Source organism: Aspergillus pseudotamarii, assembly GCF_009193445.1.
Source record: "Aspergillus pseudotamarii strain CBS 117625 unplaced genomic scaffold BDV38scaffold_31, whole genome shotgun sequence".
NCBI classification, from domain to species: Eukaryota; Fungi; Ascomycota; class Eurotiomycetes; order Eurotiales; family Aspergillaceae; genus Aspergillus; species Aspergillus pseudotamarii.
The window spans coordinates 44,141-71,982 of record NW_022475045.1 but is presented as its reverse complement, the minus strand read 5'-3'; the positions used below and the strand labels follow the sequence as shown (position 1 = coordinate 71,982).

General features: G+C 47.7%; 11 protein-coding genes across 11 annotated transcripts; 5 read left to right on the top strand and 6 right to left on the bottom strand.

Moving 5' to 3' along the window:
- Nucleotides 1-213: 213 nt before the first annotated feature.
- Nucleotides 214-1,807, top strand: BDV38DRAFT_283508 (putative UBX domain protein; the record flags this gene model as incomplete). The annotated part of the gene is made up of 2 exons (XM_032060052.1): nucleotides 214-350; nucleotides 415-1,807. The coding sequence occupies 2 exons, from the start codon at nucleotides 214-216 to the stop codon at nucleotides 1,805-1,807; spliced, it is 1,530 nt and encodes a 509-aa protein (XP_031912894.1).
- A 600-nt stretch (nucleotides 1,808-2,407) lies between these two features.
- On the bottom strand, nucleotides 2,408-3,218 carry BDV38DRAFT_283507 (60S ribosomal eL36 domain-containing protein; the record flags this gene model as incomplete). The annotated part of the gene is made up of 3 exons (XM_032060051.1): nucleotides 2,408-2,491; nucleotides 2,702-2,887; nucleotides 3,054-3,218. The coding sequence occupies 3 exons, from the start codon at nucleotides 3,216-3,218 to the stop codon at nucleotides 2,408-2,410; spliced, it is 435 nt and encodes a 144-aa protein (XP_031912893.1).
- Nucleotides 3,219-4,111: 893 nt separating this feature from the next.
- Nucleotides 4,112-4,822, bottom strand: BDV38DRAFT_248364 (uncharacterized protein). The gene is made up of 2 exons (XM_032054726.1): nucleotides 4,627-4,822; nucleotides 4,112-4,575 (listed from the first exon to the last, which is right to left on the bottom strand). Exons 1-2 carry the CDS (start codon nucleotides 4,705-4,707, stop codon nucleotides 4,189-4,191), a joined length of 468 nt encoding a protein of 155 aa, XP_031912892.1. The 5' UTR covers nucleotides 4,708-4,822; the 3' UTR covers nucleotides 4,112-4,188.
- Nucleotides 4,823-5,733: 911 nt separating this feature from the next.
- On the bottom strand, nucleotides 5,734-9,553 carry BDV38DRAFT_248361 (MDM20/NAA25 family protein). Its single transcript, XM_032054725.1, has 8 exons — nucleotides 9,128-9,553; nucleotides 8,703-8,978; nucleotides 8,459-8,635; nucleotides 8,051-8,391; nucleotides 7,702-7,975; nucleotides 6,881-7,646; nucleotides 6,714-6,826; nucleotides 5,734-6,658 (listed from the first exon to the last, which is right to left on the bottom strand). Exons 1-8 carry the CDS (start codon nucleotides 9,260-9,262, stop codon nucleotides 5,906-5,908), a joined length of 2,835 nt encoding a protein of 944 aa, XP_031912891.1. The 5' UTR covers nucleotides 9,263-9,553; the 3' UTR covers nucleotides 5,734-5,905.
- A 103-nt stretch (nucleotides 9,554-9,656) lies between these two features.
- BDV38DRAFT_248357 (coiled-coil-helix-coiled-coil-helix domain-containing protein) lies at nucleotides 9,657-11,386 on the bottom strand. The gene is made up of 4 exons (XM_032054724.1): nucleotides 11,036-11,386; nucleotides 10,620-10,727; nucleotides 10,436-10,467; nucleotides 9,657-10,303 (listed from the first exon to the last, which is right to left on the bottom strand). The coding sequence occupies exons 1-4, from the start codon at nucleotides 11,119-11,121 to the stop codon at nucleotides 10,257-10,259; spliced, it is 273 nt and encodes a 90-aa protein (XP_031912890.1). The 5' UTR covers nucleotides 11,122-11,386; the 3' UTR covers nucleotides 9,657-10,256.
- Nucleotides 11,387-11,609: 223 nt separating this feature from the next.
- On the top strand, nucleotides 11,610-14,411 carry BDV38DRAFT_283504 (uncharacterized protein; the record flags this gene model as incomplete). The annotated part of the gene is made up of 5 exons (XM_032060050.1): nucleotides 11,610-11,699; nucleotides 12,720-12,857; nucleotides 12,915-13,034; nucleotides 13,093-13,185; nucleotides 13,248-14,411. The coding sequence occupies 5 exons, from the start codon at nucleotides 11,610-11,612 to the stop codon at nucleotides 14,409-14,411; spliced, it is 1,605 nt and encodes a 534-aa protein (XP_031912889.1).
- An 849-nt stretch (nucleotides 14,412-15,260) lies between these two features.
- On the bottom strand, nucleotides 15,261-17,680 carry BDV38DRAFT_248351 (ribosomal RNA-processing protein RRP9). The gene is made up of 2 exons (XM_032054723.1): nucleotides 17,077-17,680; nucleotides 15,261-17,017 (listed from the first exon to the last, which is right to left on the bottom strand). The coding sequence occupies exons 1-2, from the start codon at nucleotides 17,449-17,451 to the stop codon at nucleotides 15,524-15,526; spliced, it is 1,869 nt and encodes a 622-aa protein (XP_031912888.1). The 5' UTR covers nucleotides 17,452-17,680; the 3' UTR covers nucleotides 15,261-15,523.
- pre1 (proteasome core particle subunit beta 4) lies at nucleotides 17,676-18,836 on the top strand. Its single transcript, XM_032054722.1, has 5 exons — nucleotides 17,676-17,816; nucleotides 17,872-18,029; nucleotides 18,099-18,348; nucleotides 18,421-18,544; nucleotides 18,607-18,836. Coding segments are annotated over exons 1-5 (612 nt in total). The 5' UTR covers nucleotides 17,676-17,814; the 3' UTR covers nucleotides 18,685-18,836.
- A 194-nt stretch (nucleotides 18,837-19,030) lies between these two features.
- Nucleotides 19,031-20,935, top strand: BDV38DRAFT_283501 (ubiquitin carboxyl-terminal hydrolase family protein; the record flags this gene model as incomplete). Its single annotated transcript, XM_032060049.1, has 2 exons — nucleotides 19,031-19,709; nucleotides 19,767-20,935. 2 exons carry the CDS (start codon nucleotides 19,031-19,033, stop codon nucleotides 20,933-20,935), a joined length of 1,848 nt encoding a protein of 615 aa, XP_031912886.1.
- A 342-nt stretch (nucleotides 20,936-21,277) lies between these two features.
- Nucleotides 21,278-24,278, bottom strand: BDV38DRAFT_248344 (uncharacterized protein). Its single transcript, XM_032054721.1, has 4 exons — nucleotides 24,170-24,278; nucleotides 23,520-23,885; nucleotides 23,216-23,451; nucleotides 21,278-23,159 (listed from the first exon to the last, which is right to left on the bottom strand). The coding sequence occupies exons 1-4, from the start codon at nucleotides 24,203-24,205 to the stop codon at nucleotides 21,296-21,298; spliced, it is 2,502 nt and encodes an 833-aa protein (XP_031912885.1). The 5' UTR covers nucleotides 24,206-24,278; the 3' UTR covers nucleotides 21,278-21,295.
- Nucleotides 24,279-24,441: 163 nt separating this feature from the next.
- Nucleotides 24,442-27,829, top strand: BDV38DRAFT_101835 (U3 snoRNA-associated protein UTP13). The gene is made up of 3 exons (XM_032050854.1): nucleotides 24,442-24,724; nucleotides 24,787-24,814; nucleotides 24,896-27,829. The coding sequence occupies exons 1-3, from the start codon at nucleotides 24,551-24,553 to the stop codon at nucleotides 27,637-27,639; spliced, it is 2,946 nt and encodes a 981-aa protein (XP_031912884.1). The 5' UTR covers nucleotides 24,442-24,550; the 3' UTR covers nucleotides 27,640-27,829.
- Nucleotides 27,830-27,842: the final 13 nt, after the last annotated feature.

The following is a 27,842-nucleotide window of genomic DNA, read 5'->3' as shown; positions in this document are numbered from 1 at the left end:
TTCCCGCATTTACTACACCTTGTCTATTACCCTAATCTCCGAACATCAAACTCCTTCGGTGTACTTCTATTCTTTTCTCTCGCCTTGATCTACTTGCTGTTTAAACCTTTATTTCAAGTATAAAACAGACAAGAAAACTGGAAAGCGACGACGCTCACATTCGCCCTCAACTCTGACACCAACCCGGCAATATTAAAATAAACATACTTAACTATGAGCGCTCATGTCGTAGTCCTCGACTCGACAGCTCGAAGGGCTACAATTAAGACAACACCAGGAAAATATCTGACTGATGTTTTACAAGAGGCTTGTGTAAAACTAGGCGTAGATGCTAGTCAATATGGACTGAAGTAAGCATTTGCTTCCATCACCCAATACGAAGCTTTCAGTCAAAGGGACTAACTCCGTTCCAAGATACAAAGGTAAACAGGTCGACCTGTCGCTATCTTTCCGTCTCTCCGGGCTCATTTCTGGCGCAAAGCTGGAGCTGGTCCAACTCTCACGGTCGCCATCCGTTGTCACTGTCGCACTTCAGCTACCGGAATCAGAAGCCCGTGGGGCGCCCAACGGCCGTCTCTTGGACAAATTCCCAAGCACAACGTCATTATGGTTCATATTGCGTAAATTTGAAGCTGGAGTTGCTGGAAATGCATCGATTCGGAACCTTACAGCGCGAGGGGCTCCCGTTATTGGAAACGGAGATAATGGATCAGGGCGCTTGTTCTACGAGACGCCGGTGATCCAAATTTTGGAACGGGAGCTGTCCACATTCACCGATTTACAGAAGTCGCTAGCCCAACTAGGGTTCAACAGCGGAAACGTCTTATTGAGGCTGAGCTTTCGTCGGACAGAGGACCCATTAGAAGTTGCTATGAGCAAGATCCAAGAATACTTCAAGTCATCTGACGACACGACCCCCCAGTCACAGGAGTCGTCTACTCTAGCAGACCAGAAGCAGACAGTAGATGGACCCAGCCAACAAGAACATGAGCCGCCAAAATCTACATCAGATGCATCGCCCCCTGCACCTGTTTCCCCTGAAAAACCACAAAATCAAATCCCTCCACCTGCTTCTGCTGAACCTTCCGAACCTGCAACGACTGTTTCCTCTCGACAAGTAGCGGTTTTCGCCCCTCCGTCTAGCGATACGCCACAGTCTGCAAAGACCGCCTATAATGAAAGTGACTACGTTCCCTCGGTAGATCATGCGCAGGCGCACCAACGTCGGCTCAACGCGGCATCCCAGAACAAACGCCTCCTATCTGATGCAGAGATTGCCGCTAAAGCCGCAGCAGAAGAGGAAAAGCTTGCAGCTGTCAAGGAGGTGGACGTCAAAGTCCGACTGCCGGACCAGAGTCAGATTGTGGCAAAATTCGGGCAACAAGATACGGGCAAATCACTCTACAGTTTTGTAAGGAATTGCTTGGCGGGACCTTTCGCTGGAGAAAAATTTATCATCACAACTTTCCCCGGTGGTGGCCAGAGTGGAAAGAAACTACATAATGTGGTCCCGGACTCCGATCAAACTCTACTGATCAAGGACCTCGGTATGGTAGGCCGGACCCTTGTCAATTTCTCTTGGGACGCAACTGCTTCCCAAGCTGCTCGGCAAAGCCGAAGAGACCTCCTGAGACCAGAGCTACGGACACAAGCGAAAGAACTTAAGGTTGAACAACCAGCGGATGTCATGGATACCTCTGAGGATACGGCGCAGCCGAAATCTGGGTCTGATCGTCAAAGTGAGAAGTCAAGCGGGCGCAAACCAGGAAGCCTACCCAAGTGGTTGAAACTGCCCGGGAAGAAATAGATAAGAGATATGCTGGTACATGCCGTAAGTGTTACCGTCATGTTACATCTTTCAACTTATAATTATGAGTAATGTGATAATGTCCTGATGTCCTGTAGTCAAACGTAAATTAGGACGCATAGACAGCGTCACCATCGAGTTCTGGAAAGAAATATAAATCATGTTCGGCTACATCCTTGAACAGCAATCTACAGGATAATCCAGCCAGATACTACTAGCGGCATCACACACAGTGACCGATCGGTGGTCGTTAGGCCAGAGATAGACCTACACAAGCTGGTCTAAAGAATATGCCGAAGAAGATTGAAGGTGAAAGAAACCAAGTCCCAGTGGTATTGCATTAGAATCAGAGATCCATTTATGTTTTTTTGTCCAACTGTCCACGCCTATGGAATCATATCCCTTGCCCCCATTCCTATATCCCAGGAGAGATAGAAGCAAAGAAGGTAGGTCGGGTTGTCATTTCCCCCCTCCCAGTATGGACAGAACCTCCCCCACACTCCATGTGATCGGCCACCAAGACTCACTTCATCGTTTCGTTATCTCATTCTTTTCTTTGGCTAATAGGAGAAAGCTTTATTGGATTGAATGGGAACGAATTTAGTGACCAGTAACACGACGGGACTCGGCGATGACGCGCTGCATGTCCTCAACCTTTCTCTTGCCACGGCCGAAGGTACCGAGCTGTAATTGAACGTTAGCCTTTTTGCTCTGGAAGATAATTTGAAGATTGCGCCGGTTCCCATCCGCTCTGGACCCCAGTATAATTTCGATAGTAAACCATAATCGACCCCAGGATCAACCGATGATAACTTCCGAGACTATCCGACCAAAACCAGAGCGGCCCCAGCGATATCTGCCGAATTGAAAGCTTGATAACGGAATCGAACGTACCCTCTTCTTGGCGAGCTTACGAGCACGCTTGTCCTGAGTGTTTCTCAGGAGTTCGATGATACGACGCTCATAGGGGGCAAGACCGACAACCTCACGAGCGATGTCACGAACGAAGGCAGTGCGGCGAGAGGACTGGCCCTTGGTGCGGCTGACACGGGTCTTGGGGGTGTTGAGGGGGGTGGTTTTCTATAACGAAGGATACCCGTTAGTCTTGTTTTCTTGTCTTCCTCCGCATGTTGTCGGTCTTTCTCAGATGTCGAGTGGTTGCTGGATGCTGTATTCTCCCGAATCACGTAAAAATTTGCCATGTCGCTTGATCTTCCCGATTTTCCTCTCTTTTCCTGTCTCGCACTTCGGACTTGTAATATCGAACTTTCCCCCCGCTTCCCAGCAATATCCAGCCATTCAACATCCACTCGACAACTGAGACCCGTTCAAAATCAAATATAGCACGGATAGGGAAACCCACATGGCCCTTGTTCAGACCGACCACAATTCCGGAGCGTTCCTGGGCCATCTCGACGGTTGGACTGGTTTGGCGACGTGGTTGGTGAGGGAGTGTCGAAGTCGATGGGCGTCTCGGTGCGGATAGAATCGCGATGGACTTTGCACGGTTTTGGTTGGCTCAGACGGCAGTGCGTAGCGAGTGTTAGGGCTTTGCTTAGGGCTTTTTACTGGTCTGGGTTAGCGTCCTCTTTCGCCCGGCTCTATGAACGGGTGTCGGTGCCTGAGGTGTTATCACCATCCTTATCAGGCTCCGATAAGGGTTACATCCTCTCAGTTCTCTATAGGTAGTTACTTGATCGTCTTGATTAATCCATGGTCCATTTCGCTATTTTCACATTAATTCTCTACGTAGCTATTGTCTCTGATCAGTTTTCTCTGGCCCTGATTCCACATCCACCTCGACGGTCTTCAATATCCCTCGATTTGAGCTGTCTCCCTCCTTGGAATGGTCCTCTCGGCCCTTTTCTACCGGGCTGGCTTCGACACTAGTATAGCAAGTCGTTTCATATGTCTTCCCGCTGCGATTGCCACGGCTTAGCATCTCCAAGTTATTTCCCGGAAGTAAATCCGTAAGGCTAATATTCTGTCGGTGTTGAACTGGAAAAGGCTTTGCATCTACTGTTTTCTTTGAAGTCGTAATACTAGAGCCGGTACCAGTCATGACTGGCTCCGAGAAGAAGCATCTTGTTTTCCGGAGGAAGTGTTGCAGGAAAGTAGGTAATGCCGGCAAACAACTTGCTATGATTCCTGAAGTAATTTCGGCGGCACTATTATCGATATTAGTGATGAGTAGGGGATGTAGCCTCAATTTACACTTACGTCCATAAGAATTCTGGAAACCAGACAAATGTGTTGTCAGTAGCGGTGCTATTTGGGATACTGACTACAAGGCGCATGACACTCGATATGCAGCCGCTGTTTGCTCATAAGCACTCGCCCTGTCAGTCATTTGAAGTGAGTTCAATGATGGGAAGAGGGTCTTACAAAATACCCGCAACGAAGACGACAGATGTACATATCTTCTTCTTGAAGGTCATTTGCAGGCGCCATACACAGACAATTGGCAGCAAGAGAATCAGACAATCGGACACTACGTTGAAGATCGAAGCAGCTAGGATGGGACTGTTGATATTGATGCAGTGCCCTGGCACATGCTCATCCCAGATCTTGGATCGCGGTGTGCATTCGAAGATCTTGAGAATTGTGTCGGCAAAGTAGAACAGGAAGTTGAGCCAAATGAGTAGCTGAATCAATAAGTAGGTGATACCTTTGAAAGATGGTGCGAATACCCGGAGAAATAGAAGGAGTATGGATAATTTGGTGATGAATATGATCGGCCCATATATGATTTGGCATGTATTTGCTAGCTAATGGTTATCAATACGCTGGGTCCTTATTGTTGTAAGATGACTACTTACCTTCAAGAACTCACGGAGATCTGATGGAGATACGTCCCACCGGTGGAGGCCACTGCCATGCTTGCCTGTCTCAAAAGTCATCACAGCATAGACTATTAATCCTAACTACGTCGCCTATAAGTAGGTGATTCTCCGAGAGCAAGAGTTCGTAGATATCGTATTGAGACGCATACCCAGGCAAAGAAACAAGTAACTACAGGTAACAGTTAGTGAATACCAATTTATCTGAAACCTTGCCTTGGTATACATACAGTCTTCCCAACCTGGAGCTCTGGTGATTAATAGCTTTGTGTACATGCGCATACCGACACAAAAGGTACTGATTGAGAGGCACAATACCTCTGTAATGACATCCCACCGTTGCGGCGAATGTTTGTGATCATATGTAGGGTTCATATCTGAGTTTGGGCTTTCATGAATAATAAACCGAGTTAATTATGACAGCAAGTTACGGGCCTAAATTAGACATTTAGACCTGTCGCCTGTGCCCCAAGGACGAAAGAAAGAAGAGGAAAGGAAAGGGAAAAGAAGAGAACCCGGACATGGATATGAAGTCAGTCACACATGTTGATCAAATATTTGTGCCGAGTTTTAGCAGTGTAGATAATTGGACGTCGGCACAGTAAGAGTAGAAGCAGCCGTGATAGTGTGGGGGACATTATCTGACCTGGAAGCAAGGAGACTACCGCCGCTTACTTGCAGCAACCCTGACTCAATGAAATGTCCTCTTCAATGGAGTCATGCAGTAAGATGTCACCGTTGGCAAGGGGGCTTTGCTTATGTTTCTTGGAAATCGCCAAACCGCAGGAGAGGAATGCTCCTATTGGTAGTAGTGGTACAACCCAGTAAGAAACCCGTGCCGTTGAACAGCTGGAGAGTATGTGTGAATGCCATGGTAGTAGTGGGACAAGCACCAGGCTGACTGGGGAAGGCGTGGCGAGGAACCAAGGGATAGAGAACGTAGTACTTGTTGGTACCCTTGCAGAAGGGGATCAACATTCCACACCTCAGCCTCGTGCCAGGAAAAGGATCCCCTCGTATTCATTCCATTCTACTGGCTATGTGTCCTACCTTGTAGCGGTAGTAATTGCATCTTTTTGGATGCCTCTAGACTTCTCGTCCCGTAAAGACGGTGTGAATGGATATACCACCCATCTATGTAGGAGTTTCTATAAATATGTAAGTATAATATAGTTGATATTGCAGTGTACACCGTCATTCGGTAACGTAGACATCATACACAGTCAATGACCCAACACAATCATATCCTGGCCTACTGTCACAGCGACACGCGTAGCAGACCATCGAGCCCTTCTTCCCAGCTTTCCATTAACTCGCCGCAGAACATCTCCAGCGCAGCCATATCGAATGTCGTATCCAATTCTGCCCGAAGTTGCGTACCATCCTCGCCATCGCCAGAGCCGCCCACCACTAGGTCAATCAAAGATCCGAGAACTCCCGGCTCAGAGATAGCTGATTTTAGCGCACGAGCATTTGCCCGAATGCTTTCGTAGACTTGACGCGTGGATTCGGCTAATCTTTGTATACGATCCTTGGGGAGTTTCGCAGCCTTGGAGGTTTTCTTCGATGCAATGGATGTTATGAGCGAGAGCGCCTTGAGCGACTCAACGATCAGGTACAAGTCGTGGAAGGACCTCCAGGTTGGGGCAGATGATTCATGCCGCTGCAAGGAAACTGCACTTTTGGATACAAGCAGGGAGATCTTTTGACCGTTCAAGTCAAGATCTTTTGTCTTGGAACGCAACCATTCTTCCACCTGGGTTAAGCAGCTGTCGACCTCTTCAGAGGCGACGGACTTCGAGCCATTCAAGAATGAGACCACCTTGAGAAGGCTCAGATTGATCTTGACGCTCTCAATCTCTGATGAGGTCATCTCAGTAGTTGCTTCCGACCCTACGATATCTTCGAGACTGGGCGGATTGGGTTCAACAGACACTGGCTTCTGAAGAGCCATGCCTTTGAGGGTGCTAAATAACTGATCTGTTACCCTCGCAGAAGTCACCCATTGTTCCTGTTCATTATTAGCCTTGCCCTGCGGCCACAACACTGGTTAGGGACAAACGTACCCGAGGAAGTGGTCCCAGGCGCATCCGTTCCTCGAAAGTTGGCTGGTTGGTGGGTTCACAGTTCATGAATGCATCGAATACACGCTGGTCTGTCAAGGGAGATGAATCCCTTGCTGTAGAGTAATTGTGAGCGGACAGTTCATTGTATGAAGTTTTCTTGCACCTACCGACTTCGTCATATCGACCCATCGGATCTCCTCCAGCCAGTCTTTGCATCCGCCTGACGTCCAATGCCCACATCCTGCGACAGACACTATACTTTAAGCGCCTCTGAAGCTCTATGGTGCCTTCTATATTTACGTAACTACCCAAATCCAATCCATTCGACCGGTGCCTGACTGTCGTGACCTCGGCCGTTCGATAAAAATTCAAGGCCTGAACAAAAGCAGACTGTGGGTCGAAGTCCTTGTATTCTGCACCCTCAATTGGAGGCGCCGAGTGTGGATGGATCGTTGCTAGGCGGGTGAAGAGGTTGTGGGCAACCGTTTCGAACTGCATTTGCTTGACAGAGAGCTTGCTGAAGGCCTTGAGAGCGAGTGATCCGGCGCCGAGGCGCAAGTAGATACGCACAAGGAGCAACAACGCTTGATAATTATGAGGAGAATCAAACAAAAGACGCTCCAGAATAGCAGCGGCGCGGATGAGGATGGTGTCTGGGATTTGATCCTGGCTACCAGAAATCCATGTTCCGCTGAAGCGTATCAAGCTCATGGCAGCTAGCAAACACAAATCATCACTAGGTTGACTTTCAATCGTGGATGGGGCTGAGCTCCGTTCTGGACGATCTGCTTCACGATAGATGTGGAGGCAGCGCGAGATGAAGTCCTCGACTTGTGATTTAGAGACGTTGGCCGCGTTACTTGACAGTATGAAGCAGTATTCAAGTTTAAGAGCATTGATCGTCGTCACACCCTTGAAAGGGTCGTTATTCACCTTCATGAGTGTGTTAGCCTGGAAACGAAAAGCACGGACATTGTCTGGAACGTACATTTTCCTCTCGACATTTGGAGGCATACTCCACGAATTTGGACACAGCTTCCTTGTCTAGTGCTGTCAAGTAAAGCTGCAGGTCGCTAAAGCAGTAAAGCTTGTTCTTGTTACTATCAAAATATTTCTGGCAAGTAGACACTAGATCCTCCGTCTTCAAAGTGCCGGCGACAACACCCGAATGAATCAAGTCTAGGCGAGCTAGTTGTGCATTGCGAGATTTGGGCACGGCATCAAGGAAATTGTCAATAAACTTTAGGGTTTCGGTAGTGGCTCTTCGAAGATGGTTAGCATGCACATTTCGGGTGCTGCCTCTTCCTCATTCTTCTTCTAATGATGGAGTGACTTACTCTTGTGTATTGATGTTCCGGGTTGAAATAACAAGTAGTTTCCAAACTGCCCAGTCATCACGCTCTTGGAGAGCCTTCTTCTCAGCTTCATTACTAGGGATTGCAAGTAACTCTTTCGCGTAAGATAAGCCTTGTGTCCACATCTCCGCCTTTTCCAAGCTGGAGAGCTTCACCCCAATGAAGGACCAGTCATTCTGAATGACTCGCGAGCTTAGTCCAAGATTCTCGCTGTCAAGGATTTTTACAATTTCATCATGACGTCCTTGAGACTCGAAGATTTTAACAAGTAGCAATAGCTCCTCTGGGCCTTGTATGGCTCTAGGAGGGCTCAGCAACTCTTTCTATCGTAGATGTAAGCATCACAACAACCAGTTGCAAAGACTAGGATCAAGATCACATAGGACATACTGGGTCAGAAGGAACACTGTCAGCAGCTTTGGAAACCATGCGATAAGCCAGAGTCCCAAAAAGTTTACGGTCAGTTTCCGAACTGGCTTGATCGGTGGCGACCAGATGACTGAGGAAAATAGCCCAAAGATAGTATTTCCGTGTCTTGGGGAAATTATTTTGGAGAGTCATAGCGGCCTGCCATCCATTCTCAAAGAATTAGATTCGATTTAGTGCGACACCCGGGACTCAATAGGTTACCGACCTTTTGTGCTGACTTCCAGTCGTCACCTTCAAACGCATATGTAAACCATCTCATCTGTAGATCCAAATCTTGTGGTTTCGCCTTCGAAGCTCTTTCCCACAGAGTCCTCATAGTCTCCGCCTGGTCGCCCATTCGTTTCAGGGTCTGATAAAGAATGTCGAGAGTATCGAGATCGGTAGCTGGTGGCTCGGCTTTGCACAAATCAAGGGTCTCCGCTATACCACGTTGGCGGTGGGTTTCGTCCACATGACGATATAGTATATGAGCTTTCCATGCCTATGCGGGGCGTTTGCAATTTAATTAGCAACATGTACTGACGTGGTCGCTCTGGGTGATTGCAACCTCAAGGGCATACGCAGCACCAGGGATATTTAGACGATAGGGTCCAGAATGTATTATTATAAATGGCCTCACAGGGGACTAACCTTCAAAAATTTTGTATCTTCTCCCTTCTTCATGCGCTTGTCAATCAGCTGCAGGGCCTGCTTCAGATTCTGCCCGTCAATGGCATCTTGAATCTGTTTGTTTCGCCGGTAGAAAACGGCGTCATTGGTGGACATGGCGAGCGAGAGAAGAACAGATCTAACTCTATATCAACCCTGATAGCGGTGGGATGTGGATTCCTATTTTGCAACAAGGGATCGGCGTTCGTATGCTGCGCAACCAAGCACAGCACACGATGTGCGGGGAAGATAGGACGGCGGGATAATGAGGGGAAGAAATTCTTAGGAACAAACAGTTGAAAATAGTTTGGCCCCCGGCAGGCATGAACTGGAAGGCGGTGATCAATAATATAGTGGGTGCCAATGCTGAGTGTATAAATTACTTATTATCTACCACCTTAAGCGCTGCATTTATCCAAAGGAAGAAAGAAAGAGGAAAAATATAATAATAATTGATTAAATAAAATAAGAAAAAAATTAAATTAAATTGAATGGAAAATGAGAAACAAAATGATGTGCAAATGAAGTTAGTGCTGTGGGCAGCAACCTGAGTTTGCCCTCAACATACTTCACGGATTTAGAAGGCTATATACACCAACCTTAACGTTGATAACATAAGATCCTAACATGTGTTGTTAAAGACTTGCAAGAAGTGATCGCTTAAGCATTTATATGGTACAAATATAGAGCGGAAAGACCCTTCTTTCTAGAATCGGTAACATACAACGTAGTGAATAGGATACAGACTTGAGGACGTGCGCCAAAAAGCCCTTGTCACGACAGTCGGAACTTTCATGCCCCCCTTCTGCTGGGCAGAAGTAAGTGGGAAAAAAGAATAGATAAACGTCCACGTTAAGAAGGTAAGCTGTATCAATAGGTGAAGAAGCTTATGTGCCAACGAATAGTATGTTTTTGCTCGAAACATGCAATTGCCCGGTCTCTTACCAGTATCTTTTATCAGGACAGCCTGGCTCTGAGATGTGCAGTGAGATGCTGATCTAGACCAAAAGGAAACCCTATTAGTTACCGGGAATATTGATCGTCTGGCATCCCGGTGACTCTATGATACAGATATTGTGAAGATTAACTTCAAGGAAACGTGCACCATTTGCTAATATAGCTCTGGGAGGACTAGCCAGAAAGCTTTTTCTGTGTCAACTGCAATATTGTCAGCTAAGTAGGACTAAATCAGAGTTCTACTGAGATGGCAGGACTAGGTTATCGAGCCATCGAGGGTTGGATGTAGATAGGACATATCAACGCAAATTAGTTTGAGAGATACATAGATACGTACCCATTGTTTTTTGCAGTCACGGTAAGCCCTGCCACATATTCAAGTCAGCTATAGGATAAAGTAAAAATGTGGTGGTAAACATGTGAATGATTCAGGCTACTAGCTCGCCGATAGGAGGCCAAGAGACCCTCTAGATCCATATCACTGGACTCTACCGGCATAGAAGGGTTAAATACTCACTGAAAGTAATCGTGGCACATTTCCCTGTCGAAATTGTTCCGCTTCATACATTTCAAACTCCGATCAGCGAAATCTTGGCATGGATCATAGTACTCGCTTGCACTCTTGCTGGAATATGGAGCATGCCGTTAGCAAGTTTGTGGAGAATAGATAAAAAAAAGTGGTTGAGAAAAAAAAAGTTCAAATAGATCAGAAAGGAAAGTCTAAGCACCAAAAATCAAGCATCAGGATTTATGACACGTGCTGATTCAAGAGAATATGAGCGGGTTGACTTCAAAAGTTCATGAAACAGGACCACCGTTGAAAGCCATAATTATGACGATAATAATAATGATGATGCAAAGATTTTGACATAAGATACATCGGTAGGATGTACTTCGGGCGTTGATGATGTAGGAGACAGCTGGGCAACCTACTTAGTGAATCTCCGCTCCGTGTTTGACCAGGAGTTAGGATGACCTTGTCCGGACGACTCTGGTTGTTGGTCTGATGTGGAAGACATGATTGTGAGACCAAAAGTAGTCAATTGTCTGTGATGGATATCGGCGACAGCGTTTGGATAGTCTGGGTGATAACGTCGGGAACCTCTGGGAGTATGTAGGTTTGTTCCTAGAGAAGTTTGGCTCCACAGTTGAAGGTCTTGGCACAGGGATCTTTTTAGTCATGCTATCCATTTCAAGTAATTCCAAAATACGGAGTACGTACGGAGTATACTTCTTTTACTTGTACAAAGACAACCGATCATATTCAAAACCCTGCTACTGAAATATACTAGAATAACTATACTGACTGTAATTGATTTGTGGTATGATACGTACTATGGACGATATTGAGCGCCGGTTGTACCCTAGATGTTTCAATCTCTGATTCGTTTGTTATCGGATGATGTGTCTATCAACTGAGAGCTTTCTAATCAAGATATAGCTAGCTAACCTAGCGGAGCAGGCTACGGAGACAAGACCAAGAGGCGGACAAAACAAAGACATGATTATGGCTGAAGCGCTGGGCTTGCATGATATGGCACCATTACGCGCATCTAATATTCTTAGCGCTAAGACTGAGTATGATCTCACGTTGTCGGTGACAAGAACCACCCCGAAAAAACTAGAAAGTGGAGGAAGTGCAGTGGCTTAGAAGACGATGTGTTATTGAATTGGTAATCAACGTTGATGTTGTCGCGCTGAGTTTGTGCCAGCGGTTATTGTGGGGGATGAGGAAGACCCATCATGTTCCCATAGACAACGGAGTACTTACAAGGGCTCTGGATCGCTTATTTGATTCCTTTTGTAATTATTTAATTATTGTTCATTCTTCTCCCCCCATCTCCTCTTTCATTCAAGGTGCCGTGGGTATACTAGTATTTGATACGTTCGAACTATAGTTTACGGAGTTTCACCCTCGGAGTAGCGAGGAGTTAGCGGAGAAAAAGAGAAAACGATTTAATTCCTCGACTGTCCCTTCGGTACTCCGTTGCGCTCTACCGATGGTATGAGGGGGAGTGGTAACAGCAGTCTTATGCTGCAATCTTCTGGTGACTATATAAGCGCGTAACACGTAGCTAGAGGTAACGGGATGGACGATGTTGGAGGGTTTGTTGGCTGTGAGGAGTGAAGTGAAGAACGATATGATTGATCGGCTTCAATTTACTAGTGGGGGACTAAAGTAAACTTTAGTTTCATTCCGGTGGGGAATTCGATCGGACTTTAGACCCAGCGTCTCGAGTGTTTGTTCGGTTTGCGCAAAAGCTTCCGAAAAGAAAAGAAAAAAGGTAAGGCATGCACTCCTGCAGACCAATCGTGATGGCTTCTTGTTTTCCTTCTTCGTTTCGCTTTGCTTTAATTCCCAGTTTACTGTAAATAAACACTCAAACGACTTCAGAGGAGCCGTTCTTACATCCGTCTCTTATCGCCCACCTCATCTTATCATTCTCAGTTCAGAAGTGAACTCGAAGTCCCCCCCGTCATGCCAGCTACACCCTCCCTCATTTAAAGAACGAGTCCATATATCTCGCCACTACTTGTCGTGACACGCCTCTCTCTCCCAATACACCAGCCAGTTCTTCTCCACGAGAAACCTGCCGATCGATTCTAAAAAAAAAAGGAGAACAAAGCTTTTGGGCTGCCCCTCCTGATCGTTTCCGACAATTTTGCGCAAATGTCCAAGTTAACTCTCGGCGGAGCCGCGTCTGAAAAGGGTTCCAACAACACAAACGCGGCTCTTGGAGATGATGTCCCGGGGGTGAGCCATAATAGTAAATATTCTGAAGGAAATGGCACTAAATTGCTTCTTATCCAGCTTTCCGAAACATTACAGGGACATGTCGATGATATCCGCTCACTCTTACAATGTGGCATTTGCATAAGGCCACTGTACGAACCCTTCACCCTTGCCTGTGGACACACATTCTGCTATAGTGTTTGTGGCCCTCGTGTGTATGACCCTCTTGGTAGAGTGCTAACCCTTTGAACTTTAGTGTTTAACGTCATGGTTTGCTGGCGGGAGGAAGAATAAAACATGCCCCGATTGCCGAGCTCCGGTCAAAACACCACCTGCCCCTGCATACCTGGTAAATAATTTGAAAGCCCATATAACCCTTATTGAATGCCCCTTGTGTCTAATGCGCTATAGGTCCGTGCGGTCGTCCAACTATTTACGAGTCGTGCAGAGCTCTTAGAAAAAGGGGAGACGACGGCCGAGCACACGCGCCATCAGCGCGAGGAAGCTGAAAAGTTAGAGAACGATAAGAAGAACACACATCCCAAAGAAGGCGGATTATTCCGGGGTACATTTAACAAAAAAACACCAACTGCGCAGCCCATCGTTGACCTGGAGGACAATGTCGTTCGCTGCCCGCGCTGTTCATGGGAGCTGGAAGAAGACTCGAATTGCGCACAATGTGGATATCGACAAGATGAAGAGTCGGTGACAGATACATCAGATTTAACCGATTCAACCGGTTCACTTTCAACCGATTCGGAGGAGAATTCTGAGATGACAGATTACATGGATGACGAACTCGAAGATGGATTCGGCGAATTAGATGATGTCGATTGGAACGGTTTCTATGATGGGGTTCCTATTGAGGGGAGAGCTGAAGATCTTCCCCATCATCTATACAGCATCATTCGCCATTATCATCACCACTCTCCCCCGCCTCACTCACACCGCCCTGTCTTTGCGCGTAATAGCCGCTACGATGAAGCGTCTTCAACTGCTCATCAAACCGAAGAATCGACTGACGACTACTCGGACGACACAGACATGGACTCGTTTATTGACGACGATGAACATAACGAGCAGGATCATGACTCAGACTCGGACAGATCTACGGTAGTCGGGGGTCCTGAAATCCGATACTCGCCTGATCGATATAATGTCCGGTTGAGCTCAGAGGTAACAATGTCTCAAGCCGACGACCGTACCGATGATTCTTTGAGTGGCTTCGAGATCCCAGATAGTGAAGAGGATGAAGATGATGAAGATGATGAAGATGATGAAGATGATGAAGATGATGAAGATGATGAAGATGATGAGCCTATCCGGCCCCCTGTAACGGGGAATCGGCGCCGTCAGTTTCCAGCTCCTAGTGGGGCTTCAGGCTTCTCTGTTTTCGCGAGTCGAATTCGGCAAGCTCCGAACGTGAACCCCTACGCGATGCGCCGGCAGGCATCGCGTAGTCAAAGTACAAACACAGCAGGAACTTCCGTTTCGAATGCAATCACACTGGACGATGATTCTGATGAGGGCCCAGTTCGACCATTCCGAAGGAATTGTCGGCGTGTCGCTCGTTGACATTTTTTAACCTTACATCAGATACGATTTGACGATAGTCCCGGATCAATTTAAGGCGGATTTTATAGGAATCGTTGCCTACAGCTTTTTCAAGGGAAGATAAGACTCGGAGTAGGGCAGAGAACGGAACAGGCTGCATTAATGCGGCCACACCAGGGCGTGTGTTGCAGAGTTGGACATCCGTGTACTGGACTTTATTAAATTAAGGATATCTCTGGTCAGGATCCTCGATCACGCCCGACCAAGCCTAGCTGTTATAATTACACTTGAAGGGTTTGAAATATTAGGTCCCAAAAGGTATATGAGACTGGTACTGGCAAGGAGAAGACTTTTCGCTCAACCATCCACTATTTGGCTCCAAAGAAGATTTTTTTTTTTTAAAACAAAAGACCACACACATTCTATACCCCAGCTACTTTCTGCGTGATTCCTTTCTGGCTACCTTGTGCATTGGTTAATCAGTCTTTTTTCCTTCTTATCTTAGCGGGCTTCTTTTCCTGTGCCAACTTTAGCATGTATGTATCAACATCACTACTAGTCTGCGCTTTAGGCATTATTACTAGTACATCATGGGACCAAACATGATGTGATTTTCTATTAAGACAAATATGCCTCTCAGGGCCTACTTTAGTAGCTTCACGCTAACTGTGGCTGATAGCTTACTCAAAATATTATACTATGGATCTCCGAATATCTTATTGTTCACTTTGCATCTCAGGGCACGCTTTACGCAAGTGTCGGGATTATTATTATTATTAGTATTATTATTATTATTTTTATCTTTTCATTTCCTTTATTTTATCATATATTTATTTATTTTCAATTTTTCCTTTTAAAGATCGACTATCGGTGATATACTGGATCCTTTAACGGTGCTTAATTTTCGAAGCATAACCTGTTCAAAATTATTGCAGTACGCCTATATACAATCATCCGCGCGTATCAGGCCCAACGCCCTTCAGCCAAAGGGACAGCTTCCAATGCAGAGAACTTTTTTCTTCCTCTAAGAGATATGTAAAAACCACCGTCCCGGGAATAGAATACAATGTAGAGAAAAAAAGTGGATACATACGCCATGTGACAATAACCTCATCCTGTTTCATGATAACGCCTCACTTCGATTGAGGGTTACCGTTTATGAAAGGGACTTCGAATACCACAGCACCATTACGGCCATCGGGTGTAGATCCCTCGTGGTAATTGTTCGCGAAGCCTTTCCAGCGGCCAAAGCGATGTTCCTTGCCCACTGCTGCGACAATACAGAGACCTCGGGGCTCTGGTTCGGTGGACTTGGATTTGGGCTTGGATTGACCGGGCTTGCTGGTCTCTGCACGGCGTTCAAAAACTGCGATATCGTTGATGACGCCCTTGACAAGTGGTTCGGCCTCTTCTTTAATCTCCTCCAATTTTTGCTCTCGAGACCCGTTGACGGCCATCTGGTCTGAGTCGACTGAATTGTCGAAGGCTAGGGACTGTTTCAGTTGTTGAGATGGGGTATCCGGTTCCGATGAGGCTCCGCCAATGGGGCCCAGTGGGATGATCGTTTTCTTGTCTTCCGAGATTTTCCATGCGCGAATCCATCCATCCCAGCTGCCGCTAAGCACGATGTCGGTGCCTGGGAGCGTTGCCAGCGCAGTGATCCAGCGAGGGTTGCGCCGCATGTGACGGGCATTTGAAGCGGCTATCTTGGGGTCGACTTCTGAAGATAGCTCATCGAGCGGAGGTAGAGGGTCTAGACCGTGGGCGAGGGTTATTGTGTGAAGGGGTTTCTTTTTGTGGATGGACCAAAGGGAGATCGCGCCAGAATCTGAGCCGGTAACAAAGTGATTTGGGGGCAAAGGTGCCACACAGTCAATGTTGTTTTCTTGGTAGGAATGCTTGGAAGATCCTCCACGGAAGATCAGTTGAGATTCGTCTACGACCTTCCACAACCTGGCGGTGCGATCGCGGGCTCCGACACTGACACACTGATCGATTGCCATTGCAGCGAGAGAAGAAATATGGTCTTGATGGCCGAACAATGTCTCGACATATGCATGACCTGCGGTGCTCAAGGACCATGTTTTGATGGTCCGATCGAACGAACCAGAGAATAGTTGCTCGCCGGAGCTCATGGTAGAGATATGACGAGCAAAGGCAAGCCCACTGACTGAATCGCGGTGCTGTGTAAACGTCTTCAAGGGGGTCAATGTCTCCGCATCCCAGATTATCAATTTCCGATCCTCTCCGCCAGTGGCAACAAACTTTCCAGAGGGCGATACGGCCACAGACAAGATATTCTTGATGTGGCCATGCTCCTCATCACTTTCCGCAATCTTTTGCAAGCCCCGCGTAAACCTCACCTGCTTAGGTTTCTTCCGTTGTGGTCTTGCAGGGCGTTTCGATGAGCTATTCTGTCCATTTGCTGAAGGATCTGTGGTTGCGTGACTGGGGGTAGCAAGCTCCCATTTGATTAACGTTTTATCTTTCGACACCGTATAAACATAGGGTGCATGAACGGCAATGGAAGTCGTCGACTGGGTATCTGCCCGGAAGAATGAGTGCGAGGCTGCGGATAAAGACAGGTCTGAGGCTATCTGTCGATAAGTGCGTCCTTTGAACTCGTCCTGCGCTAGAAATCAGCTGTTGGCTGATCTCACGGGTAGCGAAAACTGATGGCACATACCACATCCTCCTTTAACCTCTCAGCAATTAAATCTCGATCAATCTCTGCTGCGTCGAAACCATATTCGTCTACTTCTTCCCGAACATTATCCAGATATCTCTCAGCAAGCTTTAACCTCCGGTCTGCGGCCGTCTCTCCTTCGTCGGATTCCGAATCACTGTCCTCTCCTGAAATTCCAGATACAATGCTCTCAGCATCATCCTCATCCAGGTCACTGCCCGAGATTGATTGCTCCCGTTCCTTAGTCCTTCTGCTACCCTTGGCGCCTAAATCTCCATCTGCATCAACACCTCGTTTCTTCGACGCGGGGGCTCCGGCACGGTCTTCCCTCTTGCGCTTCCGCTGGGAAGCGGGTAGTGTGAAAAAGGACGACATAGCCTGGTATAACTAGCTGGAGTTCCGCGCAACAAGACCTCTGGCGCTATGCACAATCGATTGGGACGGGTGGAAGCGACAGGGCTGTTCGGAACTCTTTTTGATGCGCAACTTACTTTCACTTTTTTTCTGCCGGTGGCCCGTGCAGGTGGAAAGCGCAACAACGTAACGCCTAATTGCTTACTCAGCCGGGCAGCTCTCCGCCTCAGGCTCGCAAGCACAGCTCCAGGCAATCAAGCTCCGCGCGGCGTGTAATGCTTGATTGATTCATCATCTTGAATCTCTTACTTTCCTTCCATCTTCCTCCCTTCTTGCACTTTTCCTTACCTCTATATCTGCTCGACATACGCTTGAAGCTTGAAAATGTATGCGAATCTCCGTATATTGATGAGAATTCCCTCCGCTGATTGAAGCTTCTAGGGAGGTTCTACTGGGTATCACCGGCAAGGACTTTGTCCTGGTGGCAGCGTCCAAAGCCGCCATGAGGGGTCCAACTATTCTTAAAGCCGAAGATGATAAGACACGACAGCTCAACAAACACAGTCTGATGGCTTTCTCTGGAGAGGCAGGAGATACCGGTTCGTGAGATTACAGATGTGGAGATGGAGGGGTGTAAGCATGGCGCAGCTAACTTATTCCCAATACAGTACAATTTGCGGAGTATATTCAAGCGAACATTCAACTATATACGATGCGGAATGATACCGAACTCGGACCGAATGCCGTTGCCAACTTTGTCCGGGGAGAACTGGCGCGCAGTCTGCGATCTCGGAGTCCATACACGGTCAATCTGTTGCTCGCTGGTGTCGATGGAATTACCCAGAAGCCTCACCTGTACTGGATAGACTATCTGGCTTCTTTGGCACCAGTGCCATATGCTGCTCATGGTTATGCCCAGTAAGTTTTGAAGACCAGCTCTTTACTGCCAGATCGGCCGCTGTGGAGGAGCACGGAACTGAGATGCTTCAGATACTATTGTCTCTCAACACTCGATAAACACCACCATCCTGATATTTCCCTCGAAGAAGGCTTAAAGCTTCTAGAGATGTGCACAGACGAGCTAAAGCGTAGATTGCCGATTGACTACAAGGGGGTACGTTGCAAGAGGAGATTCCTATATAAGTGGTACAATATTGGCTAACTGGCTTTCTCCAGGTTTTGGTAAAGGTCGTGACCAAAGATGGCGTGAGAGAAGTAGAATTTGATAATGACAAGATCGTCAAGAGTGCTTAATGCGGTGTTGTATATCATACCATTTGTGTCTTTTGTTTTCGGTTTATGGGACTTGGTTTTCAGACGATCGGTTGCATGGCAGGGTATTTTTCATGACTTTGACCAAAATTTAGTCTCGCCCACAATTTACTATAGGTAGAGACTAAGAGAAATGACCCTTTGGACGTTTGCTTCTTCGGTCGTAGTCACAATGCTCCACACAGGTTTGCTCACTGTATCATGTATGACGCTGTATGTACCAGATGTTTGCTATGTTTGCACTCCGCGGCCTCATCGCGCCTTCGCAGCTTTCAGTCCCGCGGAGCCAGAATCTTCGTTCTCTAATTCACCTTTACACAGAGCCATGATGTCCAAGAGACAAGCTGAGTTGTCGCTGGAGGGAGATACTGCCGCAGGCTCTCCCGCCATTAAAAAGGCGCGTGTGGAGGACGATTTCGAGGAAGGTGATCCGCGCCATGGAGCCCTTCCATTACGACGGGCGGGCGGCCAAGAGAGAGAGGAGGACGAGCGTAAAGGGAATGATATTCTAGCTGCTGCAGACCAGGAGCGAGAAGAACTGGAAGAAGCGGCGGTAGATATTAGTGCTGAGTCCGATTTCGATGACGCCGACGACGACAGGCCTGTGATTGCGGCTCCCAAACGCCAGAGTGCACCTATGGAGGGCTACAGCGATCTTTATCTTGATACGATTAATCGCGAAATCCTCGACTTTGACTTCGAAAAACTGTGCTCGGTTACCCTTTCGAATATCAATGTATATGCGTGTCTCGTCTGCGGCAAATACTTTCAAGGCAGGGGCCCGAAGTCACATGCCTACTTTCATGCGCTTGAAGTTGGCCACCATGTTTTCATCAATATGGGAACTAAGAAGGTGTATGTCCTTCCGGAGGGCTATGAAGTGAAGAATAAGAGTTTGGATGACATCAAGTACGTGGTGGACCCGCACTATAGCAAGGAAGAGGTCTCCAAGCTGGACAAAGAGGTCCACGATGCGTTCGATCTCGCTGGAAATCGTTATAGACCAGGTATGCTTATAACCATGAAATACTTCCCGTTAGAGTGTTACTAAACCCATTACATAGGTTTTGTTGGTATGAACAACATCAAAGCCAACGACTACCTGAACGTAGTTGTGCAACTTTTGGCGCACGTTTTCCCAATTCGCAACTACTTTCTGCTACATGAGTTCCCAACACCCGGCACGCCCCAATTAGCTCTACGTTTCAGCACGCTGGTGCGAAAACTATGGAATCCAAAGGCCTTTCGATCCCACGTGTCACCGCACGAGTTGCTACAGGAGATTGCTCTTCGTTCATCAAAGCGCTTTACACTGACCCAGCAGTCTGACCCGGTAGAGTTTCTGTCTTGGTTCCTAAACAACTTGCATCTTTCTCTTGGAGGGTCTAAGAAGCCATCCAAGACACCCACCAGTGTGGTCCAGGCCGCTTTCCAAGGTCACTTGAGGATTGAAAGCCAAGCAATCACCGCTCACTCAGATACCCAAAACGCTCGCCTAGTTTTTACGGAATCGGGCGACATTAAAAGCCAAACCACCCCATTTCTTATCCTCACGCTAGATTTGCCTCCTACTCCTCTCTTCCAATCCGCCAATCGGGAATCCATCATTCCCCATGTTCCTCTGACAACACTCCTAAACAAATACAACGGCATCACTGCTTCAGAGAAGCTGGCTCATCGAGTCCGCCACCGTCTCCTTCATCCTCTTCCACCTTACCTATTATTCCATATCAAGCGATTCAGCAAAAACAGATTTGTATCTGAACGTAACCCGACAATTGTCACCTTCCCGTCACCCCGCTCTCTGGACATGTCGCCCTACGTAGAACCGAACCCGGACATTTGGCCTCCGGGCGAACCCATTCTCTACGACCTCGTCGCCAACATTATACTGGACCCGACTGTAGCTGTTCCTGGTGCCACCGACGAGGCAGCCGCAGATAAGGGTGTTAATGCAGCATCTGGGGCATCATCGACTGGCGCTGGTGCGGGCAGCGAGAAGGTGTCCTGGATGGTCCAGCTTCACGACAAGGCTATGTCTGCAGAGAATAATCGACAACATAGCGAACGCGCTGGTGAACAACAAGGGCCGGAGTGGCTTGAGATCCAAGATCTGTTCGTCAAGAAGGCGGAAACTGAAACCCTATTCACCCGGGAAGGATATCTTATGGTCTGGGAACGGCGAAAGGTCCCGGGTATGAACAATCGGAAGGGGAAGAACTCAACAAAATAAATGCTAAGACAGCATAATCCACTTCAAATATATTCCAACGCCAACAGAGTCGGTACTAGGTACTAGTGTCAGTTCTTAATATGTGATATGTATGTATGCTAGTTCGTTCCCAGCTCGGTGTCATAGTACCATTTGTATAATTAAGGTAATGGCGATGGTAAGAAAGAAAAAGGTATCTTTGGATAATTTGTCTTTTCCACAATATATGGAATGAAGTAATGTAAAAATAAAATCCGGTAGGGCCTTTCAGCTTTGCAATCATAGACTTCAGTATTACGTTCTGTTATAATTTTACATGATTCAACTGACCGAACTAATACGAAGAGGTGGGTATCTATAATGGGAATTTCAACAAATTACTCATAGTGTCCCCCATCCGCAGAATCTTCTACCGATCCTAATTGCTGTGCCTGAAATCACTCCCCACACAGCAGCGTTTACAGCAGCGTGCATTCCCACCATAAGAGCCAATTTACCCATGTATGCAAGCGTATCAGACCGAGAGCCGCCACCACCCCAAGCGCCTAAGGCGCGGACATTAGCAGCGGAGGATGCAGTAGATGACAGATAGGATGAAGCAAGAGAGCGAAGGTAAAGAGATTCGAGAGGAATGAAAAGTACGGTTGTAATCATAGATGCGAGGTGAGAGGCAAGAGAATCAACAGGATGAGACGATAGAATTGTTATCCGGTGGGCAGTCGAAGCATCTGTGTGCTCCGAAGGACCTTCGCGCGCATCTTGATCGGAGATACGGGGGTATATCCCTGAATCGAAATCATTCTCCCCAGTTGGCTCCGCTTCGGAAGGATGATTACGAGTGTCTTCCTGCCTGGGTGGCTCTTCCACACTTTCTGGCAAGATGTTGGCAAGGCTTGACGAGGGTCCTTCAACAGGAGATTCAGCGGTAAAATCACCTGTTTCTCCCGCGTGTTGCTGATCTTGAGACACTAGTCCTAGCACATCTTCCCCATTTTCAGGAGATGCACCTGGCGTCATGTTTGAGAGACCATCACTGTCCACGGCATCCGAATGGACAATCGTTGAGAGGCTTTGATTTTGATGGGTCAGAATTGTGTCCAGGAGCTCCGTTATAGAGCGACGATGACCTGTCTCGCCATTAGATGTCGGAAAGTCAATGTCATTACCAGGCCGAGGACGCAACTGGCCCTGATTATGGGCATTACGGTTGCCCAAGAGTTCCAGCTGCATAGTGATGATATCAGAGTTCTGATGAATTAGAGAAGCACGAACGTGAGGAGAAGATGGTGAAGACGTTTCGGGTGATGATTGTCGAGAGAAAAGGGTGTTCGAGCGCGAGTTCCGCTGGTCTTCGTGAGCATCGTTTTCACCATGCGCCTCGTTATTTCCGGGAGGTGAACCATCGGTAGCGGGAGTAATATTACTTGTACGACCTAGTGGAACCATCTCTGAAAGACCCCCAGTACTCATCTGTGCTGGCGACTGATGAATCGGATCTTCTTCATTCGATAGCACACGGTCACCGCTGAAGTCAAATCCGGAATCGGGTAATGGGGCAGTAACAGGTGTACTGGGTTGACCAGAGCGTGCGGCCTCATGAGCCTGAACCACCTCCTCTGGAGCTGGAGGTACTGCTTGTTGTAAGCGGCGAGTTCGGTTTTGTCGTTCGTTTTGCAGTTGTTCAACGCTCATAGGGAGAGATTCAAGCCACTCTCGCCTGCGGCGGGACTCCGCAGCTTGCTCGGGAGCTGCTGAGGTTCGCTGCATCTTAAAGCCAAACCACGATAGCACCCAACCCTGAAGAAACTTTAATTCGCACATGAGATCTTCAAGTAAAGAAAGGTTGTTGCGACGGTTCTCTTCTTCTGATCTACGCCCAAGGGTCGGGGCCATCCAATCGATGAGGTCATTCTCGAAGGCCACTTTGATGGACAGTTCATCTGCAAGGGTTGGCTTTGGTAGTCGTCGGCGAATTAACCGGTAAAGCCTTATTTCTATGACTGGGCGAAGATATACGTAAAGGTAGACGAGAAGTGGAGGGGCTTTCAGGAAGCTCAAACAGAAATCGCCCAGGCACTGCAAAGTGAAGGCTGTAGGTAATGGTGGAAATAACACAGTAGTAAGTTCTCCAAAAGGCGCCAGAAACCGGATTCCTGGGAAGCTATACGGGTGAACGAGGTGAAGCGATTGTAAGAGTGAATACACATAAGATTGTATAGCTAGGACAAGCAATGTCCCCCGAGACCTATACAACTATTAGTTTCTTTTAGACACCATCCGAAGCCTCTGGAACCCACTTACGCAGAATGCAGAATTGTGAAAGATGATCGCACAAGTTTCGAAAGTACGTCATTGCCAGGAAATCTGTCTTGCAATGAGGAAATTAAGCGCTCCAGAGGATGGTGTCGGCAAATTGATAAGCACGTCGAAAGAGCCCATGCTGGAATCCCCGCAAAGTAAAACCCCAATATGCCATATGAAGCACGTTCATGGGCTATAATACCCATCAGGGGAATATGAGTGTAACTTCTGAATGTCTGCAGAAGAAGACATGGATCAACTCTCTGGATAATGTAAATCTCACATCTCACCAGATTAAACTTACCTGTATCCGGCCTGTAAGTGATGATGTCCACCACGAGCCTAAGAATACCGAAATTTGATCTAGAGTAGCCATAACCAGTCCATAATCATTCTCGGCAGCTATCATATCGATTTTCTCCTGCTCACTGAGGCCACTCGCATTGCCGTCCTCACTAACAACGATACCCATCGTTGAGAGGATGTCATTCTTAGCTCTCCGGAGCTCTCTCCCGAATGACTTGGACTCAGGATTGATGGGATGTCCCCTCTCATCATAGTGTTGAGCATACCCATCCGCATACCTAGGAGATACCCTCTGTTGGGTTGGGTTGCCCAGGTCCGCCGTTGGATCTACAGGGTGTTCAGGAGCTTCATATGGAGAACGGCCCTGGACATTAACGGTCAACCATCAGGAGCTTAAAAATTATAAACACACAATAAGATAGCAGAATATGGTATGATCATGTGGCACTATAGAGAGGTATGGCGATGATACAAGCAGACAGTGCTTTATGTTTGACACCCTAACAGTACATAATTTTGTAAATGTCACGCGCAGAGGTCTGAGGACCGGTATTTGATAGAAGCAATGAACAGAAGCGTTTTTGATGAAGTTATATAGAGCTAACACAAGCCAAGAGGATAGCAACGGATAGAGAACTGGGAGCCTACCAAAGCCAATCTGTTTAAGTACGCCTGTCGCCCCATGACGTATAATAATAAGCAGACTTTTTATATACCTTTCTAGATCATTTTCTGGAAGGAACGGAGAATAAGATATTGATATTCAAGATGATGTTATCGGATGGATATTCATGTTATTCACGTGGGCGCCTGTGGCGCCTGTGGCGCCTAAAGCACGGCCCCGCTGTGATCGGCCTTTGTTGAGACAAACAAGACAAACGCCTCAAAAAAAGAACAAAAGTTTCGGAGTGACAGTACTTTCGACTACATTGAAGCGATTCAACCCACCTATACTATACGGTTTATCTTGGATATATGATGTCGCGATAAATCGAACGGCGACACTATTTCAGAGATCCGCGCGCGAAAATGTCTAAAGCTGTCGTTAAGACGACCTTCGAGGCGTCTCGGACTTTGCGTCCCATATACACCGGAGGAAGTACTGCGCTAGATGCCAGTGGACGTTTGCTTGTAACTTGTGTGGGCGAGGATGCTCTCATTGTAGATCTTGAGACTGGCGATCAGCTCGCAAGCTTGGAAGGCGTGGGTCTTGCCCCTATATGTTCATGTGCGGTATTGTCGCAAGTTTCTAACAAGAACTATAGGATGGAGAGATTATCACCAGCTTGGCTAGTGAGTTGCCCATTCTCCATTCTAGCGCTCTTCCTGTTACATTTCAATACATTCAGGTGGAGCATATCTAACCATATATAGTCACGCCATCTGCCTCACATGTGGTCGTTTGCTCGCGGTCAATGTCTATGCGCATTTACTCGTTGTCTCCCTTCGAAGATTCTTCACGGGCCCTCGACGCGAAGCTTGTTAGAAGCCTCAAATCCCATACTGCACCCGTTGTCACAACCGCTATCGATCAGACTGGCACACTTCTGGCAACCGGTGCTTCTGACGGCTCAATTAAGGTCTGGGACATTCGAGGTGGTTATGTTACGCACACTTTCCATGGACATGCTGGTGTCATATCTGCTTTGTGCTTCTTCCAGGTGCCATTTCTGGATAGCGAAAACAAGTCCGCTTCGAAGAAAAGGAAATCTAAGAGCAAGTCGGATGATTCTGATGATGAAGACATGGAAGATGTCGCCCCTGTCGCGTCGGTTGGAGGATTTCGACTTGCCTCGGGCAGTGAGGAGGGCAAAGTACGGGTCTGGGATTTGAACAAGCGGAAATCTATAGCATCGCTTGATTCTCATGTCTCGGTTGTACGGAGTTTATCGTACTCGCCTGCAGAGAATGCATTGCTCTCAGCTGGCCGAGACAAGACAGTCATCGTATGGGATGTCCGCACCTTTAAAACTCGCAGAATCATTCCTGTCCTTGAGAGCGTGGAAGCGGCTGCCTTTGTTGCTGACAGTGGCCTCGCTCTAGTAGGAGGGGAAAATGGAGTGCTGCGTGTCTGGGATTGTAACCGGGGAGGAGAGGTAACCCAAGAGCAAGAAGCTGCTGCCGAGTTTGAGGCCATCGTGGCAATCCAGTACACTCCCGGGATGCCATTCGCAATGACAGTGCATGCTGATCAAACCTTGAGACTTCATTCACTTGAATCTTTGTCGGATTTCAAGCCTGGATCTTCGCTTGATCCCCTGCAAGTCATAAGGCGTATATCAGGTAACGACGACGACATTATTGACCTTGCATATGTCGGCCCAGATCGATCAATGCTGGCACTGGCTACCAACACTGAGAGTATTCGACTGGTTTCGGTGGGACGATCCGTAGACAGGCCGTCTGATAAAGACGAGGATTATTTTGGCGCAGATATCGCTCATCTTGAAGGCCACGACGACATCATCATATGCATTGATGTGGACTGGTCTGGCCATTGGCTGGCGACGGGCGCGAAAGATAACACAGCTCGTCTATGGCGTCTTGATCCCAAGACGTCCACCTATATCTGCTTTGCTGCTATGACAGGTCACGCCGAGTCTCTGGGTGCCATCAGTTTCCCTCGCGTCCCACCACCGGCAAACACACCTGCGCGAAATGACCCTCTGAACCATCCTCCACAATTCTTACTCACTGGTTCTCAAGATCGCACTATTAAACGATGGGATACAGGCAAGCTGGCTCCGCTCAGCTCTTCAAAACCGCATACCCCGAAGGCGGTCTTCACCCGCAAAGCTCACGACAAAGACATTAATGCTTTGGATGTCAATCCGACATCGACTCTATTTGCATCTGCCTCCCAAGATCGTACTGTTAAGATCTGGTCCGTCGAAGAAGGATCTGTTGTTGGTATCCTCCGCGGACACAAGAGAGGTGTCTGGTCGGCGCGATTCTCTCCGCACGGCACCCCCGTCATTAGCTCCAGCGCACAGAGCAGTACAAACAGGGGTCTCATAGTTACTGGATCTGGCGATAAAACTGTCAAATTATGGAGTTTATCGGACTATAGCTGTCTCCTTACATTTGAGGGCCACACGAACAGCGTGCTCAAGGTGCTTTGGCTTCCTCCCTCAGATTTGTCAACCAAGAAAGATGACGGTGATGAAGATGATGATGATGAAGGGGCGCCCGCACAAAGCAATGCCACACAGGCGCGTCCTCTCGTGGCGTCTGCAGCAGCAGATGGTCTAGTCAAAATTTGGTCCCCATACACAGGAGAAGTCGAGGCCACTCTCGATAACCACACAGACAGAGTCTGGGCACTAGCGAGCCCGACACCCTCCGGTTCCCGTGCTGATACTCTCTCTTCCAGCACACAAAGTATCTCATCCCAATACGCCATTGCCTCTGGCTCTGCGGACTCCACCGTCACATTCTGGACTGATACTACATCCGCGACTTACATCGCCACCGTTAATGCGAATGCTGTCCGTATTGAACAGGACCAGAAATTGGAAAATTACATAAGGGCTGGAGCGTACCGTGAAGCCATCACACTAGCCCTCCAACTCAACCATCCCGGAAGGCTGCTCTCTCTGTTCACAGCTGCAGTAGATGCTGCTGACGACCCGTCCTTGACCGATGCCGAAAGGAGCGAGCGTGCTAACAGCCTAACGGGCAACCCTTCGATTGATGAGGTTCTGCAGACTCTCGACTCCAATAACCTTCGTACTCTTCTTCTTCGGTTACGTGATTGGAACACGAATGCTCGCACTTCCCGTGTTGCGCAACGCATCCTTTTTGCATTATTCAGGTCATATCCCGCCTCAACATTCATCGAGCTCGCGACAGCAAGTATGGCAAATCGAAACAGTGACAATCGCACTGCAGCCGGTATGAAGGATATTCTGCAAGCCTTGTCCGCATATACAGAAAGGCATTACCGTCGAGTCGAAGAGCTTACAGACGAAAGCTACCTTGTGGAATGGGTTCTGGGAGAAATGGACGGGGGTGTAGGCCTTGGAGGCTTGGGCATCTCTGGCACTCGGGATGTTATTGACAGTGCTACAGATGACGTACCTGAGCATGAGAAGGACACTATCATGCTAGGAGCATGAAGATTAAACTCCCGCGAATGAGTATATGTACAGATAGAGAAAATGATTTGTGTGTTTGGAATATTGTGATATGTCGGCGCATTCTCTTGGAGCACTGTTGCATTTAGATCTGATACGTTATTGGAGGAAAGTGTATTTAAAAGTTTTCTCACGGGCGACCTCTTGTTGCCGGTAATTGATACTTCCTAACAATTATTTCAGGG

Bases quoted from the DNA above. Each gene is read 5' to 3' on its own strand.
- BDV38DRAFT_248364 (XM_032054726.1), bottom strand. From the start codon at position 4,707: ATGACTTTTGAGACAGGCAAGCATGGCAGTGGCCTCCACCGGTGGGAC. The intron at 4,576-4,626 runs GTAAGTAGTCAT...GATAACCATTAG, and splicing joins ATCTCCGTGAGTTCTTGAAG to CTAGCAAATACATGCCAAAT.
- BDV38DRAFT_248361 (XM_032054725.1), bottom strand. From the start codon at position 9,262: ATGTCCACCAATGACGCCGTTTTCTACCGGCGAAACAAACAGATTCAA. The intron at 7,647-7,701 runs GTACGTTCCAGA...ACACTCATGAAG, and splicing joins CCAAATGTCGAGAGGAAAAT to GTGAATAACGACCCTTTCAA. The intron at 6,827-6,880 runs GTAGGTGCAAGA...ATTACTCTACAG, and splicing joins GGGTCGATATGACGAAGTCG to CAAGGGATTCATCTCCCTTG.
- BDV38DRAFT_248357 (XM_032054724.1), bottom strand. From the start codon at position 11,121: ATGTCTTCCACATCAGACCAACAACCAGAGTCGTCCGGACAAGGTCAT. The intron at 10,728-11,035 runs GTAGGTTGCCCA...TCCATATTCCAG, and splicing joins ACGGAGCGGAGATTCACTAA to CAAGAGTGCAAGCGAGTACT. The intron at 10,304-10,435 runs GTATCTATGTAT...ACAATATTGCAG, and splicing joins CTGCAAAAAACAATGGGTAC to TTGACACAGAAAAAGCTTTC.
- BDV38DRAFT_248351 (XM_032054723.1), bottom strand. From the start codon at position 17,451: ATGTCGTCCTTTTTCACACTACCCGCTTCCCAGCGGAAGCGCAAGAGG. The intron at 17,018-17,076 runs GTATGTGCCATC...TTTCTAGCGCAG, and splicing joins AGAGGTTAAAGGAGGATGTG to GACGAGTTCAAAGGACGCAC.
- pre1 (XM_032054722.1), top strand. The intron at 18,349-18,420 runs GTAAGTTTTGAA...GAGATGCTTCAG, and splicing joins GCTGCTCATGGTTATGCCCA to ATACTATTGTCTCTCAACAC. The intron at 18,545-18,606 runs GTACGTTGCAAG...GGCTTTCTCCAG, and splicing joins TGCCGATTGACTACAAGGGG to GTTTTGGTAAAGGTCGTGAC.
- BDV38DRAFT_248344 (XM_032054721.1), bottom strand. From the start codon at position 24,205: ATGGGGCGACAGGCGTACTTAAACAGATTGGCTTTG. The intron at 23,886-24,169 runs GTAGGCTCCCAG...GTTAATGTCCAG, and splicing joins ACTTAAACAGATTGGCTTTG to GGCCGTTCTCCATATGAAGC. The intron at 23,160-23,215 runs GTAAGTGGGTTC...ATAGTTGTATAG, and splicing joins TTCACAATTCTGCATTCTGC to GTCTCGGGGGACATTGCTTG.
- BDV38DRAFT_101835 (XM_032050854.1), top strand. From the start codon at position 24,551: ATGTCTAAAGCTGTCGTTAAGACGACCTTCGAGGCGTCTCGGACTTTG. The intron at 24,725-24,786 runs GTGGGTCTTGCC...CAAGAACTATAG, and splicing joins AGCTCGCAAGCTTGGAAGGC to GATGGAGAGATTATCACCAG. The intron at 24,815-24,895 runs GTGAGTTGCCCA...AACCATATATAG, and splicing joins GATTATCACCAGCTTGGCTA to TCACGCCATCTGCCTCACAT.